Genomic DNA, 15,614 nt, shown 5'->3' with positions numbered 1-15,614 from the left:
TCATCATAAATTAGAGACTTCCTTACACATTTCCGTACTCAGTTTTAATAATAGTGTAATGATATATCCTTGACTCTCCTTGATTATCTTGTCCTCAACAGAATATAAATTATAATGATACAGAGAAACTGGGTATAATCAACCCTTTTTTAGATTAATAAAATCATATTGTGGTAGCAGAATAAATGTCACCATCATAATGAAGAGATTGAACAGTGACTGGAGAGGGTGGGAAGGATTAATAGTGGTAAATGTCTCAAAAAATTAACTGGAGGAGAAATAAAGTAACAGCCAATCCCAAACAGCTCCCGTTAAGGTACTGTATATGGGCCAGAGGCTAGGCTGACACAGTTCAAAGTATAGTAGGGTAGGAGAGTGACCTATATTCCTGATAGCATTACTATGCAAGGTTGCAAAACTTCCAAACACCTCTGGGAACTTTGAACTGTGTGCAGTGCAAGACTCTCTCTGATTGGTGCCCTGCAACCTCTAGATCACCAGGTATATTGTGATGGAAAACACTAGGTATTATAGACAGTTAAAGGCTACCGGTACTCTATTCTCTCCACTTTAACCTTACCCTAAATTGCCATCTCTCCTTAAATGTTGAGCAGTAACAAGAAATTATCACTAAAATATGATACTAGGTCTGAAGAAATTACGTGAAAAAGGATGTAAAGCCGATATACTGCATTATTCAGCCACTGACCTATGTAAAATAGGCTACAGAGGGAAAAGATCTACACTGAGTTAAGGTGAATGAACTTTAGTATTGCTTGCAATAGTTGCACTGTATTTATCCTCTTCTTACTGGTAAATGTTATAGGGCATCTCAGAAACAACAAACAGTATTTTACATATCTATGAATGATGATGAGTGACATAAATATATGTGCTAACCTCTTAATATCAAGGACAGTGCATGTTTCCATATACAGATGAATTTTTATAAAAATATATAAATATGTGATGAGAATAGAATAATAATGATATCCCAGATCTGAACCCCTGAAACCCAGTCACTGTGTGGATACTGCACATTTTTAATTGCTTTTAACATACAAATATATAAACTGGTATTTTATCCTGTACAGATGTTTAAATATGGTGTTGCATGTGTGACTTATCCTGCTCTTTTGTGCAGGGGAGCTCCAGTTTAAATGGTACACATATCTAAGTTAGGTTATTTTGACTTTACATTACAACACATAAAACACAAGAAGTTTAAGTTTGCTACCTGTAACAATTATGCATTTCTACATATTACTGTACATTATCTTCCTCTAATGCACACTCACAAGGTTGTATAGTAGTTTTTCAAGTGTTTTAGGACCTTTTGGGGTATTTTTTTTGGTATGTTCAAAGTACTGTATGTATTTTTTCTACATACTCTACTGCCTTCTCAAATGGAACCCCTGTTTAAGCTTGGTACTCCTGTAAATACTGTACATTTACCTGTACTGTACTGTACAAGCCACTGATTTATTGCAAAATCTTTATATTTTTATCCTCTCAACTTAAATCCAGTAATGTCTGATAAATTCTTGTCACCTCCAGCCTATTTTAATTAGAATAATTTTCATTGTGGAAGAGCTTCTGGTACAGTACTGAAGGGATTAATGAAGACTACAACTCCTCCATTTCAAGAGGTCTTTGTTAAGATGAATATAACTGTCTGGGAAAAGCAAATATCATTGAAAACATACATGACTGGAGTGCAGGGGTTAATGGCAAATTTTTGGTAACAGTGCTGAGCATGTAAAAAATAATGTGGAAAATGGGTTATCAAATCTGAGTTACCTTTATTATCATGTTTGCATTATATGTCTGATTCTTTGCAGCACTATTATACAGCAGGACCATTACTCAGCAATGGTTCAAGTACTTTCACTTAATGATTAATGCTTCATGGTTACAGTATTTCTGAATGTGACTGTTTCATTATCACAACCAAATATCACTGAAATTATAAATCCGTGACATAGCAGGTGGTACATTTTGTAGGTACAACAAAAACTGTAAGTGTCTATAAGTACAGTAATAGTACTGTACATTTAGCTAATATTGAGCAGACTTAATGTTGAGCAGACTATGGTGTTATTTAAGCATTCTGCATCTACAAAGGTTGCTGATTCAAGCCTCTATACAAAGAATTTCTGAACTCAATGTTACATCAGCCAGAACCAATATAATCAGCAAGCTATGATTCAAGTTTCAGCCTGAGCACATAATTATGATTTTAACACTCACAGCAGACTATAGGCTATGCAGTGTTTTTGGTTAATACAGGATATCAAATGTATTGGCTGAAATAACCAAAACTACAACAGGCATAGAATCCTGACCACCAATTCTGCCCAGTCATACAATAGGGCACACAATAAAAGGTAATAAAAGTATCCCATTTTTCCCTGTTCAGAGCATAGGGGCCCAAGACTAGGCTACCATTGGTTCAGAACATTTAAGGATAGAAGACCAGTCTAAACCCCTAGTAGTGTCTGCAAGACAGAAAAACCTTTGGTCACCTCTTGAACTGAGACATGTAGGCTACAGTGCATTCTGACATAAGCACTCCACCAATCGGATCACCAGTCATCATCACAGTAAAAGAACTTACGAGAATCTCAGCACAACCTCAACTGACTTCCATGGGGTGCTTGGTCAAGAGTCACCAGTTGATAACTCCTTCAATATAATCAATTTTTTACATATTTTAATCTTGTTACACATAATTTCATTTAGCTTTTGGGAGACTTCTTAAATTGGGGAGGTTATATACAGCATTTGGTCTCCCCTAAACTGAACAAAATCATATGGAGGTAGCAAAAATAAATGACAAAAAAATATGTCTTCGTGGGACAGTTTTAAAAAGTTGAGCATAAAAAATACTTTAAAATCAATGCAAAAGTATTTTCAACAAACATACAACCCATATTAGGCTATATCTGGATAACTTAAAAAAAAATAAAAAATAAAAAAAAGGAAAAACACTGACAAAGTACATCAACAAATACAAAATAAAACAGACTCCAAAATATGGGAATTGTTAGTCTAAATCCTAAGTAAAAACATAATAACTATACACAGGTTTAAGTGGATTCAGTACAGTGGACACCCAGCATAATGATAACAAATGACATTTAGCATAATGATGGCAGCGTATTACCTTTGTCTGCTGTGCGTAATTACACTGGCGTTCGTGCAGCAGCCATGCTATTAGTCTGACATGGCCATCATTTCGTTGCATCCTTCAGTTGATATGTATCAAGTCATAATATCTCATTTTATACACTTGAAGTAACCTAGGTACTGTATTAGTGTGAATTATTTTTAGTACCATCAAAAAATATAAATACTGTACTAAAAATGTAAACAGAGTTAAAATAAAGTAAAAATCTTGTCTATGCCACTAGTTGTCTACTGTACTGATACCAATATGATAGCCACAAATAAATTAACATGCAACACATCTAACAATACACAAAATCAGCGTAAACAAAACTATGACTGAGTTAGGTGTAATGCAGCTGACCCCGGAATGGTGTAGATTCTGGTTGACATGTTGGTAGACATTTTTCGGGGAGCTGAAGGAGTCATGGCAGTCTAAAGCATATGGGCCAATGCATGATGCGTACCCCATCACGTGCGCCACAAAGGTCTGCTCATGGACACGATGGAACAGGTGTGCCATGGGACCTGGGGGAGGTGATTCATGTTATATGGGACACATACGGATAAAATGAAAGTCAGCTAAAGTAAGAAACTTGATAAAAAAAAAAAGGAAGTGTCATATTACTCTATTAGTGGTGCAAGGGCCAAAGCAGATCAGAGTACTTTGAATGATACTGCCAATTTCTCATAAATGAAAAGAGTTGCCATACCTTGTGCAAAAACAGCCACATCTTCACCCCCATGAGTCTCTGAACCTTCTTCAGTTGGAACAGCAGCTAGTGGCTCAAAGTCCTTGTTTGTTGTGTCTACACCAGTCAGGTTCCGTCGTACCACCTGCATGACAGTGAAGTGAGTTATCTTTTATAATTATTATTAGTAATGAAGATTGAAGGGTTAATATAATGGCATCAGGATCAGTATGAAATTAAGGAGATATGGTTTTATGTGTAAGGGTCCTCAAACCAGAAAAAGGAGTCTGCATTATGTGGATGATTTCACTAATCAATGTGGATAGAGAAAGTTAGATTCTGTAAAGCACAATGCTAAACAGAGAAAGGGATAAAATGATTTGGCCAAAGCTATAGGTCTACAGCTGAGGGCAAGATACCTGACTGATCAATCAAAATTAGTTTGGATTATGATTTAAAAAATAAAAAGTACAAGTCCTTGGAAGACTGATGTTTATGTTTGTTCCAAGGTTCAATTACAGCTGTAAGTAACAGACCTGCAAGTAAGCAATTTGGTCTAAATAATAAGGATACAAGTAGCACAAAATGGCTATATTGCACTTTTTAAAAGTTGGTAATGTACACATCAATTACCAATTCGTAAGGGGTATAGTATTCTTATTTCATCCCTAAGTATATTTGCAGGGTTAAAAAAGCAAAGTTGTAATGGTACAGTAATAATCAACCCCTTATTACCTCTTTGAGGGCCTAGGAGTACCCAGGGCATTTGATATTTTGGAACAAATCCCTTACATATAGTGTAAATAAATACATATTGCAGCACCCACCTCCTCTCCATTCCAGGTGTAGTTAAAGCCATGGCCGTTTGTGAACATGAGGGTGGTGTATGGCAGGTTGTCCGTCATGTCTTCATTTGTCACCAGTCCTGAAAGAGTTAGTCTATTAGCATCCTTGAACTTTTTATCTGTGTACTATATAAACCTTTGGCTGTATATTTAATTTTCTTTCCCGTTCTTGGAAAGCATCAAGTACTCATCAACACTGCAAATCATGTAGCAGCCATCAATTGCACTTGCATGTTGCATTCAGGAATATTTTTTTGTATGTAAGAGTTTACCCATATTTTCAAGCTGTAAGGTTAAAATCATGTTTTTTCTCTCTCTCTCTCTCTCTCTCTCTCTCTCTCTCTCTCTCACACACACACACACACACACACACACACACACACACACACACACACACACACACACACCTGCATAAGCTAAACACTGGTGAAAAAAAGAAAGAAAAAAAAAAGGACTAGTTTATGTTAGTCCCGAACATTTTAAAGGGGAGTTGACCAGCCTGTGTCCCTCCCGGAGAGCAATACTTGCCTGAAAAACTCCGATTACGTTTTAGCAATTTAAATGCATTCACACAGCACATGCTTTTCACCCTGAAGGGCTCTTGACCACTTGACCATCAGGCATTTGGATGGAAAGTATGAACACTGACACACAGACATAGGTCAAAGCAGTATTGTACTTGGATTTAATTATAGCTAGATGTGTATGGTATATACAGTAGAAGTCCGATTTTTCGGCATCTATGGGACCAGGCAAGTGCCGAAAAATCAAAATTGCCGAATTATCAAAAACCCTACCCACTCAGTACCTTATATGTTTCGGTGAACACTATCATCACTACTCATATCATTACAAATGTGTTTGGAGAGAGTACTGTATACTGTTTGATACTGTACAATACTGTAATGAATACAGTACTATACATGAATATGAAAAATAAAGAAATTAGTGAACATACTGTATATAAATGTAATGGTACAGTAGGCCTACAAGTTCACATGCACTTACCTAAACTTATAGTTGGTTCCTTATTTACATATGTACAATAGAAGGGGTTGATTGGAGTCTGCCACTGCTGGAAGAAGTCCCCAGCAGTAGAGGGGACGAAAAAAATCGGAAAATCTGCTGAACGATCAGAGATTTTCGTAAATGGGACTATTTCTCAAAACTGCCGAATTGTCAGATTTGCCGGGGAATTGGATGCCGAAGAATTGGACTTTTACTGTATCTGGACTCCCCATAACCACCTCTGTTTTTTACTTCATGATAAATATCTCAGTTTCTAAATCTTCAGTCTTCGTAATCACTACCACATGAGAAGGGGAATATTTGCATTACATCTATAATGCTGTATATTAAGCATGAGAAATTTAGAAACTTGTAGGGAGATCAAGCATTCCATGATTCCCTCTTTTTGATCGTCCTCTTTTAACTCCTTTGGCATTCTGTATTTTCATTTCACCTCCATTCGTGACTCCTCTCATTCACACCCATCTTTCTCATACCTTTTGACACCTCCCTTGGCCAGATTAACAGGAACTAATAATGCTTACCTATGTAACTTAACTAAAGGAATATGAGCAAATATGAAAACTAAATGACCCAGTGCTTCAGGATATTAAAAACCTAACAGAAAAATCCAGTCATGCAAAAGACTGCAACTGTGACTTAGTATTGTAGTTGTGGGACTGGCCCATTTCTGTCAGGTAGAAATTAACCAGCAATAGCCTAGTATACTTACCATAGATATTATTCCCTCTCTCTCAGCATCCATTAATGGTCATGACGTGGGACTGGCCCATTTCTATCAGGTAGCAACTCTGTAGCTATAGTATACTTACCATAGATATCATTCCCTCTCTCTGGGTATCCATTGATGGTCATGACGTGGGAGTGGTCAGCAGTCACCACCACTAGGGTCTCAGATGTGTCAATCATTGCCAAGGCTGCTCTCACTGCCCGCTCCATGGCCAACAGCTCCTCCAGAGCACGTCTTGGCTGGCCATAGTGCAGCCCATGGTCTATCCTACCACCTTCCACCTGCCAGTGATAGATTGGAACTGTGAGTCTGCAGCATCATTTATGTATATATATATAAAACAAGCAGTCACTCAAATGGAGACTTCACATGATTATCTGTGTGCATCAGGGGTCAGTTTTAAGCTCATTATTATTTTTCATGGAGCTTGAAGCTTTCTTACATGACTTGAGAACTGGACTCCCATGAGAGGTGTTGTATGCTGATGACTTGGTGCTGATCACAGAAAATGAGAGGGTCCCAGAGGAATGATTTAGAAGTAGAGAGCTGGACTGAGATGATGCAAAAGTTTGAGAGTAAATATTGATAAGACAAAAGTGATGATATCTAAGGCCAGGTGGCAGTACTGCCATAGAAGAGGGAGTGTGGCAGTGCTCAGTTTGCCACAAGGGTGTAGGAAGTAAATCCATCTTAAGCAGCATTTGTGATAAATGGGTGCAAAGAGATGCAATGGTATTAGAGGTAGGCTACAAAATAATGCTGATTTTGTGTGTGCAGTTTGTAGGGGAGAGTATGCATAGGCAAAGAGGTGAGAATGGATTAATCATACTGGAGAGTCTCTAAAGTGTGTGGAGGAGTTGTGTGATTTGGGAGACGTGATATACATTGGAGGTGGGGCTGGAGTGCTAAAGCTAGTTTGGTGGCAATGGTAATGAGTGGTTGGAAGAAGTTCAAGAAGTTGCTGCCCTTCTTGACAATGAATGAGCTCTGCCTCCATGCTTAGGGGTCCCTTTTTGCAGCATGTGCTAGGAGTGTAATGTTCTATGGTTGTGAGACTTGGGCAGTAAAGGAGGAAGATATTTGTAAGATCAAATGTGCAGATGATAATGATTAAATGGATGTGTAGTATGTCCATGAATAACAGACCATGGGGGGTTAGGTTTGCAAATGAAGAGCTGAGAGGAAGGCTTTGACAATGTATTAGTTTTGTGATAAGAAGGGGTAGACTGAGATGAGAGGAAGGTTGAGATGGTTTGGGCATGTTTTGACTGGATTGTATTAGTGTTGTGATGAGAAGGGGTAGATTGAGGTGGTTTGGACATGTGGAGAGGATGGAGAATGACTACTGGGAGCGAAGGGTGAAAGGTTTAGATGCTGAGGGTAGAGTTGCGAGAGGCAGACCAAGGTAGATCTGGGATGAGGTCAGAGCATGACTTCAGGGATAAGGGACTGGACAGAGAGGCTGCAGCATGGACAGCCACCACTGGGTGACCAAGGCAGATGCAGGCAAACACATTGGAAATTTTATAAATGAATGAATGAACAAACAATCCTCGTTACCATACTTGTCAGGGATGTGTTCCATAATATCACAACTTTTCTACACAATCAGTACAGTATGTCCTGACAGTATTTTGTACCGGTATTTTTCTTCTATTCATTTTGCTGGACCTTCCCAGGGCCAGTTTAGAAATGTCTGTCACCAAGCTACCAAAGAACCAACTTCAATTTGTCAACCAGCCCAACTCCCAGCACCACACCCAGCCTAAACTGTTTTTCCGTGGGACTCAAGTCTCTCACACAACCCTGGGAGTTTCTAAGCACTGTCCGATTTTTCATTTAGTCATATGTTCTTCAGGGTTGAGCAGATGCACTCACCATGCCCATTTGCTTGCATTTACATCCACAGAGATGCTTGTGAGGGACAACTTCATATGGTAGCACTCATAAACCAGGCAGCAGGTTGTACTGACATCCCTAAACTCCCTCCCTGCTCCCTCAAAAGAAGGTGATGGACTGCACAAAGAGGCAGCTTCATCTTGTAGTCTACCAGGTTCTGCTGTAGATGAGCCTGGGGCCACAACAATAACAACAACAAACCCATAGTAATTGACAGAAAAAAAATCATATTGAAATCCTATTGCTGCCAAGAAATTTGTTTTGACACCACAAGGCAGTACAATATAAGAACAGACACACAGTACAAACCAGGAGGAAGAATCCATCGTCATCTCTCATGAGTCGCTTGAGTGACACAGTCACCATCTCCTCCAGTGACGGAGTGCCATCCAAACTGGTGTCACGGTCAAGCTCATAAGGCATATGTAGGTCACCAAACAGACCTGAGGGAAGGTAGTCACTCAAGGCATGGAGTAAGGCAGATGAAAGTACTCATATAAAGTGCATAAGATAATATTCATATACAGCCTACCGTGCACTTATGACTAACTATATCAGTATCTAACACTAATAAGAGCCATTTAACACATTTCAAGGCTCATAAAAGTATGTTGTTTTTACAAACAGAGCAAAAAGGTGGGCAACTGATGTCCTGTTAAAACATTTACTGATGAGAGAGAAAAAAGATTGCTACTCATGTAGTCCTGTGGCCAAATAGTGGCTAAATTGTCCTGTTAAAACATTTACTGATGACTGAGGAAAAAGATTACTACTCATGTAGTTCCTGTGGCCAGATAGTGGCTAAACTGTGCATTGAGGCTGGAAATACACTCATTGTTGTATTAAGCTGTGGGTGTGTGGTACCCCACCTTCCAACACTTGCTTTGCAAACAACCTCACACCTCCTGTGACAAAGGAAAGGAAAAAAAGCATGTCTGGGCCCTCCTTTCTCTTCCAGTTCATGTCTCCAAGGAAACCAAATAATGCTGCTAAAGAGTGCTGCACCATATAAGTGTGAGAATGAGTGGTAGAATTATAATATTAATTCAACTAGCTGGAAAACTGAGAATAATAAAATCAGACATATGAAATTAATCACAGGCATAACCTCCACAAGAAAAATAAAATAAACAGTAATGGGTGGTAAAATGCGACTGGTAGAAAGAAAGGCACAGCACCACAAAATCTTGTCAGCTTACCCATGATATAGTCTGTCTTGTGTGGGTCAATCTGTCGCAACTCTCGTGTGTTGGTGACATAGCTGTGTGTGTTGCCCTGGGCCTCCTTGCTGTGCTCCCAGTCCCTCACCAGATTCCTCTCATCTGTTCTCACACATTTCTTCTCTGCATCATCATCCTGGGGAACCCCCATCTCTTGCCGTCCACCACCCATAACAACCTGCAGAGTAAAATATGTGGTAACAGTAACGGTAACAGCCAAATCCATTTTATCTCTTTTGGAATTTAAGGACCCAGGGATAAAATACTGTAGCACAGAACATTTATGGGTAAGAAACTGAACTACATCCTTGGTAGCACTTTATATGGCAGAAAGCCAGTCTCTTAATACCCATTTTAATATATTGGCATTTGATGCTTGGTGGCTGTAGTCCAATGCCTTTAACTCCTTCAATGCAATAACATTATTAATTAGGTTTATTATTACTGCTACTGCTTAGGACAACCCCCTGATTGTGAAAGAGTTAATGAACGTAACATACAGCCTCTCCAATTTGAAATCTCCAGTACAGAATAATACATTGAATTTAATTTCTGGGAGATGACCAGAATGAAAATAAAATGTATGTCTGCTGGCAGAAGGGTTTAGGTGTAGATAAATAGCCTAATTCCATAAGTGCTGCAGTTTGACTGAATCACCTCAAGTCATTACTTTGAAACTGAAACAGTGCCCATAGTAAGGCTGTCATTCCAACTGAATCATGCTAATTACTAAATCATCTGGCAGAATGGTGATTCTTATTTTATTTATTTATTTATTTTTACAAGAACTTTACCACATATCAAAGTCTGTTCAGAACCAAGTGATGAAACAGATTAACTCCCTCAGTCTAATGGCATCTTTTACATTTTGTTATAAATACTACACGTACCACACAAATTTATTTGGCATAGAAGAGTCCAAAGAGGCTCAAGATGTGAAGAAAAGTTAATTACTGTATGCCAAAAATTATAACCGGATCACATTATGGGAATCGACGTCTGTATTTTGAGTCCAATAATGTTCTTGAATGACGCCGTACCAACATCATTCTCACCTCCATATTCCTGGCCGGCTCATCCTCAACCAGCTGACGTGCGATGTCCTTACACTTGACAGCATCCCCATCGGCCTCCATGATTTTGGTGTCACACTGCCAGTACCGACTGGGGCTCTTGGCGTACAGGGCAGCCAGTGTGGCGTGGGTTACCTGGGCTGTCGTTACAAAGCCTGCAGTATGGGCAAAACACCTGTTTATACATTCAGCCATGGGAGATCATTTTTATTAATTTTTTTGCTACACATTTATCGTTATTTTTATTTATTTTTTGTTGCCTCCAGGTGATTTGAATGAGAGTGAAGGATTTAATGAAAGCTAGACAGCATGTAAGTCCTTCAGGATGGCACAGAGTACTGTACTGGGGCTCTCATTAGTCTGTCAGCATGGGATAAACCACTTTTACATATTCAGTCACAGGATGTCATTCTTATTTTGTTCTTGGTGAAATTATATTAATTTTCTTCAATTTAGGAAAGATCTCTTGTAATGAAGGGGTTAGCCTAATGGAGGATATATCCAACTCCTTACCAAGATGGGAGGAAGCATATTAACATATTCAGGCAGAGAATACTTCATCAACATCATCATAATTTCTTTTTGTCCTTTGGGTGGGGTAAGGTCCAGAATACAAGGGATGAGAAAGCATGAAAGAGGAAGAACTATCAATAGCATGTTCAGTGACATGGGCCAAGCACTCAGTCACCAATCTTCCACATCCCCTAACATGACTAACTTGACCTATCCTAACCCAGCCAGGATTAACTAAGCCTAACCATTCCTGTTCCTCACTCATCCTCCTCATCCTGTTTCCTGTATCCTCATTCCTTTCCCATCACCTGCATTTAACCCACGCCAGCCCAACCTGGCTTAACCAAACTCAGCCTATTATGTTCCCATTCCTCACCCATCATCCATATCGTGAAGCTAACCCAACCCAACCTAATCTAACCATTTCTGTTCTTACTCCATCCTCTTCATCCCTTAATCCAACCCATCACCATTCCTTACCAGTGGCTTTCCCTGCATCCTGTGCCCACTTGAGGATGGTGTCAACTTGGTTCTCTGACTTGAGTGAGGCCAGACAGTCATTGGGCGATACGTTGCCATTGACCCCGACGGTGAAATGGTTGGCCTTTACCCCCGACAGGAAAGCTGTACCCGTGGCCGCACTGTCGGGCACCTGCTTGTCCAGGTTGTACGTCTGAAAGGAAAGGATCACACGTAAAATAATATATCCTGCTTGACGGAAATTGTTTAACTTGAAATACTGTATGCTACTTATCTAGGCTGTGTATCTGAAAAAAGAAAATCACATATCTACAGTCGCGTTGAATGTTGTGGTCGGTGGTGATCATCATCCACTCACCTGATGCAGTGCTGCCTACTTCTTCCTCCTCACCTTTATCATTCTTTTTTTGTGTCTGCCCTCCTCTCTCTCTCTTTTTCTCTTATCTTTCCTGTCGCTCTTTATTACTTTTTTTTTCAGGTGGCTTTACATTGAGTGACAACCCTAATGGTGTCCTGTAAACCAGGAAACCATTTGCAGTGCTGGGTGGTAACCATATTACCAACCCACACGTGTTCCTGACATGTCAACAAGTGAGTTGGTGGAGGGTTAGTGACCCTTCCCATAAAATCACAAACTCAAGGACAAATGGCCACCCCTTACGGGATTATGGCATCTGGCCATAGATATATAGGTTGCATGTCTGACAGGAAAGAAACGCATGGAAAATAATATATCCTGCTTGTCTAAAAACTGTAACTTAAGATGGGGTACCAAAAATTTTGTAAGATGAGAGAGCAAGTAAGATATGAGAGTACAATCTTGCACGACGAGAATTTAAGATCAAATATATTAAATTTAATTTGACGAGATGGTGCAAAAGCCCTATAGATATAATTTTTCACGTTTTCAAACAACACATTCCTATCATTACAGTGTACCTTCACTTCTGATTTGTTTGTCTGTCTCCACGGTACTTCACATGCTCTTCACAGGTAAGTCATTTCCTTTGCCCTCACTCTGTCTCCTTCACTTCCTCCTTTTGTCTCTTTGTCTCTTCACGTAACTCCATATACAGTACTCCTCTGAGATAATTCATTTCCGTTGCTCCTTCTTTACAGCGGCCCTTCATTTCCCTCATGTCTGTCTTTCTCTCCACATAACTCCAAATGTTCCTTGCATATAACATTTCCATTGCACCTACTTTTGATTTGTGTCTTTCCCAGAAGGACATAAGTGGAGAGGGTGGAGTATGAAAGACTGACTGGGACAATGTATGTGAATGAGATGGAGATGAAGGGGAGGGGGAGATCGACGATGAGGTGGAGGGATGAAGAGGTATATAAAATTGGGGTGTGTGAGTTGGAGAGAGGACATCCAAGTGACAGAAAATGAAGAGATAAGGAGGTGATTCGTTTGTGGCCACTCCTTACGGGATTAAAGCTTGATACAATTATGTGCCACCGCGTGAAGGCAGCCCCAGCACTGCAGTAAGACACAGAGTTATTTTTCGATGTCCTACGTTACCTTGGCGAGGGCGATGTTAGGGAAGCGATCCCAGACGAGGTAGCCCTCCTCCCCACTGCGTCCCTCCTTCTGCCCCTTCAGGATGCGACCCGCTGTGTTGGCCGTCACACCCATACCTGTACACAGACACGGTTGAGCTTAGACGTACATGGGTGTACACACACACACACACACACACACACACACACACACACACACACACACACACAAGCGGGGCTCTTCGCCCAAAAAGGGCCTTAAAAAACCTTTATGAAATTAGCATCAAGTTCTTATTGAATCATATGGTATTTATAAAGATTCTCAGTTCAAGACTCTTTGAAAGTTACTCAGTCCCTGGTAAGCATCTCGAGGGGGGCGCGGTCCTAGGAGTGCACATGCTTTGAAGGTGGTAGAGTTCCTGCAAAATAGTTAATTTCAAATCAAACCCTCAGAAAGTCAGTAATTCAGTGACACCGGCTCTTCTAGACCAGCCCCTGGGAGAGTTCGCCAATAAAAAACGACACAGAAATCAGAGAAGACGGAAAACAAAGACTTAAAGTGAAGGAACGGGAAACAGAACCCAGAGAAGAAAGAAAACGAAGAACGATGGCGAAGAAGAGAGACAGAAAGCAAAGAGAAATAAACCAGAGAAGACAAAGAAAGGAGAAACAAAGCAGGGAAAAAAGAAAATGAATGAAGGCAAAGAAAAGAGAAGTAAACCAGAGAAGACAAAGCAGGAAGAAACAGAAGCCAGAGAAACAGAAAAGAAGGAAGTGAGACGAGGAAAAAAAAATACCCTACCGTCACCGAGGAAGAGGATGACGTTCTTGGCCTTCTTGGTGTTGACGGGTCTGGATAGGGCCTCATGGAGCTCCCTCTGCCCGTGTTCCAGCCAGTAGCTCGTCCCTGGGGAGGAGGGGAGGGGAAGGTAAGACACACGATAACAGTAAACCATCATCATCATCATCAACATCCCGCCTCTTTGAGCTAGAAGAACTATTGCACTTTGCCTTCTCCTCAGTCACTTAAAGCTTCACCGTGGACTAACAATGCACCCATCTCCTCCAACACTACACTTCACAGCCCCAGACACTCCAGCATTAGAAGAAAAAAAAAAATGGTGAACTGCAAGAATTTAAACTCCAATACCCATCATTTATTTATTTATTTATCTCAGTGAAAAGTGCCATTATAAATATTACCCTAAACTTCATCAGTAACCAACGCAGGTACAACCACAGTCACAATTACCACTGATTACAACCACCAATACACTAATCAGAGTAACCATAACTACCACTACCACGAGTCACATCAATCACAACCACCACCACTACCACTGCTATCACTAAACACAACTACCACTGACAACAGCCACAACAGTCATCACCACCACTACAACTACCAGTAACCACAACCACCTCAATCATCACCACCACCACAACTACCGCTAACCACAACCACTACAACCATCACCACCACAACCACACCACCACCACCACACCACCACCACCACACCACAACCACACCACCACACGACCCTACCTTTCTCCTGTGGGTTTGGCGTAGGGAAGACGACGGCTGTAACGCAAGACCCCATCAGCATCGCCCACGCCCACGCCCACGCCCACGAAGATCTGCAGCCCATCATCATCATCATCACACGTAGCCTGAGGGGAGGGGGAGAGGGAATGGGTGAATAAAGGAAAGTTTTGTTATGTGTTTGGAGTAAAGGTCTCTCTCTCTCTCTCTCTCTCTCTCTCTCTCTCTCTCTCTCTCTCTCTCTCTCTCTCAGGCGGAAGAGGTTGGTGCCACACTTCAACACAATGCCGGATTATGTGTTACCAATAAATGCGTTGAGGGCAGTGAAAGGGTTAATTTAAGTGTGTCCAGAGCAGTGAAAAGGTGAATTTAAATGTGTCCAGAGCAGTGAAAGGGTTAATTTAAGTGTGTCCAGAGAAGTGCAAGGGTTAATATAAGTGTGTCCAGAGAAGTGCAAGGGTTAATTTAAGTGTGTCCAGAGCAGTGAAAGGGTTAATTTAAGTGTGTCCAGAGCAGTGCAAGGGTTAATTTAAGTGTGTCCAGAGAAGTGCAAGGGTTAATTTAAGAAGGCTTTTAACTCTTTTCAATATCTCTTACGGGAGCGAGAAGGAGGGACTGAGCTTGTGAGGTGGAGAGGGGAGCGGGGGACTGAGGATGAGGTGGAGAGGTATACGGGTAGCCTACACGTGTTTGTCGTTTGTGGCCACTTCTTAGCGGGATTAAGGTGATAGATAAATCGGTAGGTAGATAGATGGACCGATAGGTAGACAGACATTGGTAGATAGATACAAAGACAGATAAAGCAGACAGATAGATAAACAGACAAATAGATAGGACCAGAGTCGCGTGGTGCCGTGCTGCATAAAATGAATGACAGGGTCCTTCGCTCACACCTGCAGGCTGCCCTTCCCCCGCCCCT

At 40.7% G+C, this 15,614-nt stretch overlaps 1 protein-coding gene across 1 annotated transcript; it reads right to left on the bottom strand.

Annotated features, from left to right (window-relative positions):
• Positions 1 to 3,329: 3,329 nt before the first annotated feature.
• On the bottom strand, positions 3,330 to 14,798 carry LOC145407168 (alkaline phosphatase-like). Its single transcript, XM_080278193.1, has 11 exons — positions 14,699 to 14,798; positions 13,955 to 14,059; positions 13,175 to 13,290; positions 11,650 to 11,842; positions 10,639 to 10,811; positions 9,563 to 9,761; positions 8,673 to 8,806; positions 6,547 to 6,745; positions 4,688 to 4,785; positions 3,882 to 4,005; positions 3,330 to 3,696 (listed from the first exon to the last, which is right to left on the bottom strand). Exons 1-11 carry the CDS (start codon positions 14,757 to 14,759, stop codon positions 3,455 to 3,457), a joined length of 1,644 nt encoding a protein of 547 aa, XP_080134319.1. The 5' UTR covers positions 14,760 to 14,798; the 3' UTR covers positions 3,330 to 3,454.
• Between the last annotated feature and the right edge of the window lie 816 nt (positions 14,799 to 15,614).

Source organism: Coenobita brevimanus, chromosome 72, assembly GCF_032717465.1.
Source record: "Coenobita brevimanus isolate Jiangsu-jjx chromosome 72, ASM3271746v2, whole genome shotgun sequence".
NCBI lineage: Eukaryota > Metazoa > Arthropoda > Malacostraca > Decapoda > Coenobitidae > Coenobita > Coenobita brevimanus.
The sequence above is the reverse complement of the archived record's forward strand: the minus strand, read 5'-3'. Positions and strand labels throughout refer to the sequence as shown.

What these genes read in the sequence shown, in the direction of transcription:
- LOC145407168 (XM_080278193.1), bottom strand. Translation starts at nt 14,759, where the DNA reads ATGCTGATGGGGTCTTGCGTTACAGCCGTCGTCTTCCCTACGCCAAAC. An exon ending in AGCCGGCCAGGAATATGGAG is followed by an intron (nt 9,762 to 10,638) that starts GTGAGAATGATG and finishes TTTACTCTGCAG; the next exon opens with GTTGTTATGGGTGGTGGACG. An exon ending in TGTGGCTGTTTTTGCACAAG is followed by an intron (nt 3,697 to 3,881) that starts GTATGGCAACTC and finishes CACCTCCCCCAG; the next exon opens with GTCCCATGGCACACCTGTTC.